Genomic DNA, 3,151 nt, shown 5'->3' with positions numbered 1-3,151 from the left:
CCTTGACCGATAATACGCCTTCCACGGTGGAAGTGAGTGCGCTTCGCCCTAGCACTGCACTGCTCTTCTTCATGGCCGCCACGCGTCCACCAGTCACTCCTGCCTCTCGGCTGCCATTGGCGCTACTCTTCGCAAGCGCTCGCCCATGCTCCTCAGGAGTCAAAGAGCTTCTTCCTCGGAAATTCCTGGACATTCACGGACATGATGACTTGTCGACTTGCACTTCAAACAACCCATAGCGGACGCACGCGATGCTTGACCAGAGGTAGCAGGAGCCGTGACAGGTGCTTTGGTCGCCTAGTGCGTCGAAGTCTGTTTAGCAGCAGCCTGGACATTACCCGAACTGTTTTTTGGCTGGTCTGTCTTCACCATGCGTTTTGCATCTTCCTCGTAATCGACGAAACGCTAGTGACCAATCGCATACTCAACCAACCAACGCACGAATCGATAGACGTTCTTCTTCAAAGTCTTGTTCCGCGCCAGGGCCATCTGCTTGGTCACGGCACAGTAAAGAGACGCAGGTTTGATGGCATCAGTGATGATCTTCACAATCGCTTGACTCTCTTCGTGGAAGACCCATCCTTGCCGGTCGCGACGGACAGCAGCCGACAAACCGTCCAAAATGCGGCACACCCTTGAGTCGGAATCTTGGATAGACATGTCAAGTACTACGGCCGCATTTATCCCCTTCTTGAGAGAGTTGAGTGCCCGAGGCTCCACATCGTAGCCTTGTTTGAACCACACGACCCACTCACTCTCCGTGACGTCTTCAGGATCCTTGCCCAAGTCCCATTCCGCGACACGTTGCTTGGTCCCTGGTTCAATGCATGCACTTACCGGTATCACGAAAGGTCGGACTCCGTTGGCTGTGAGAGCATTCGTCTGACTGGTATACAAGTTGTACGAGGCCATAAAAACGCGCCGCTCTTCCTTGGTGGAGCACTTAAACGTTGGGTGCTTGGGAAGTGCGGGGGCGTTGTGGACATGGACATCGAATGGAACCATATCCACATCGTCGTTTTCGCCTGCTGGGACGCTCGTTCGGTTTGATTGCTCACCAGTTACAGGTTGCGTAAACATCCAAAGATTTCACGCCTCGTCAACTGCTACGGCTGTCGACAGGTTTGCGGTGAACAGAAGAAGCGACGAATAGTCGTTTTGCTTCGCGGTCGCCCGCGATCTTCGTAAGTCTCGGCGCGTGTGGCGTCGGCGGCAGGGCTAGTCGAAAGGCCCGACCTCGAGCGCGTCTTGCCAGCATCGTCGTGGTCGCTTTCCGGAGGCCCCACGTCAACAGCACGTTTGCTTCCACCAGATGGAAGCTCCATATCGCTAACCAAAGTCAACTAAAGAATTCTTTGTTGTCTTGCGCCGGCGTTTGCATCCGACGGCTTGCCGTGTTCACAACGGCGACTTCGATGACAAATCCAAAAGAAAGATCGAATATCAATCCATTCGCTTGCTCTTGCCCTAATTCGTTGAACCTGGGCGCTTGTTGATTCTGGGCGTCCAGGGTATCGAACGTGGACCTCAATCGTGCAAACACCATGATCCCATACACCAACTTCACACACAGGAGCGCGTGGAGTTGGGCTTGGGGCACCGCCACGAACACTTCGCCAGGTTTTCATTGTGTACACGGGAGTCGACTACACTCCGCGCCACTTTATTAGCGCATCATCATATTCGAGCATACTCTTTATCCAACCAAGTATCAGAGCTTCAAAAACAAACAAGACTGCCAGGATTATTGGCCGAAACTCTTTTGATTGCCAATTTTGCCTCGCAAAACGCGAGTTCTCGCGCCAAAATCAGAAAATTCTATTTCACGACCGCGATATTAAATTAGCGCAAGCTCAGTCGGTTTGAATTTCTCACGTATTAGAGGCAAAGCAGGCGTGTAAGCACTTGTCCATGATTCATAACTATCCTCTCATACATATTCAGCATCAAATAGATTGGGTTCATGGGAAAGAACTCTAAACCGACCTCCGAAGAGATAGCGTCGGTGGTGGCTTCCCGCAGGTGCGGAAAGTCGACCTCTGAGATCGCCGAGCTCATGGCCGCCACCGGAAGACGATAACAAGTGTCCTGATGGACTCTGACTCGTACGGCAAGTGCTACAAGGGCCGAACAGCGAGCAAAATGACCAAGCGAATGGAGCGGCAAATCTGCAACGAGGCTTCAAAGACGGCTCTCTCTGCCAGTACGATCCGCTGGGCGTTGAGTTTGGGCGAATCTGTGTGCGCAGCTCAACGTACTCTCCGAAATGCATCGTGGATGAAGTATTCGAAGCGAAAGGTGTTTCCTGCGTTGACAAAACGGCACATGCAAGCCCGTCTGGAATACGCCAAGAAGCATGTCGCCAAGCAAACAGATTTTTCGCATATTGTGTGGACTGACGAGGAGCGTTTCAATTTGGACGGACCCGACGGCTTTTTGGCATGATCTGCGCAAGGAGCCTGATTCATTTATGACTGGTCAGAATGGCAGAAAGGGTGTCGTGATTTAGGGTGGATTTTCTACACATGGTCTTACGAAATTGACCATTTTGGACGGGAACCAAACGTCGGACAAGTATGTTGACACTTTGTCTAATTACTTGTTACGATATCTTCACATGAACAACAATGACCCGATGAAATTTATGCAGGATGGTGCATCAATTCATCGAGGAATTTGTGTGAAAGAATTTCTGGCGGAGCAAGGTGTCGATTTATTCGATCATCCTGCGCTCTCGCCAGATTTAAACCCTATTGAAAACCTTTGGGGATACCTGACTCGTCGTGTTTACTTTGGCGGCAGGCAGTATTTATCCGTGGATGACCTCAAAACTGCCATTTTGCGTGAATGGAGCCAAGTCCTCCATGAGCTGCTACTTTCACATGTTTCGTCAATGCCAAACCGTTGCTTCGAAGTCAGTTGCAAGAACGGAGGCAAGACTCATTATTAGTGCAGTCAGTGGCTCAGATTTGACAATAATTCCAACGAATATGATGGTTGCGCTAATTCAATGTCGCAGTGCGATTCGCATGATATCCAGTTTGAACATGTTTGGAGCTTCACACCGCATACAGACCACTTGCACCTCAGTCATACAGGGTCATGATTACTCAATGAAGCATGTTATAACGTTGTCGATCATTCAAAACAG

The 3,151-nt window shown here is 50.5% G+C and overlaps 1 protein-coding gene across 1 annotated transcript; it reads right to left on the bottom strand.

Moving 5' to 3' along the window:
* Positions 1-405: 405 nt before the first annotated feature.
* On the bottom strand, positions 406-1,005 carry H310_12962 (hypothetical protein; the record flags this gene model as incomplete). The annotated part of the gene is made up of 1 exon (XM_008880266.1): positions 406-1,005. One exon carries the CDS (start codon positions 1,003-1,005, stop codon positions 406-408), a length of 600 nt encoding a protein of 199 aa, XP_008878488.1.
* Between the last annotated feature and the right edge of the window lie 2,146 nt (positions 1,006-3,151).

This window comes from Aphanomyces invadans (genome assembly GCF_000520115.1).
Source record: "Aphanomyces invadans strain NJM9701 unplaced genomic scaffold supercont1.45, whole genome shotgun sequence".
Classification (NCBI taxonomy): domain Eukaryota; phylum Oomycota; class Saprolegniomycetes; order Saprolegniales; family Verrucalvaceae; genus Aphanomyces; species Aphanomyces invadans.
This window is presented reverse-complemented; position numbering and strand designations above follow the sequence as displayed.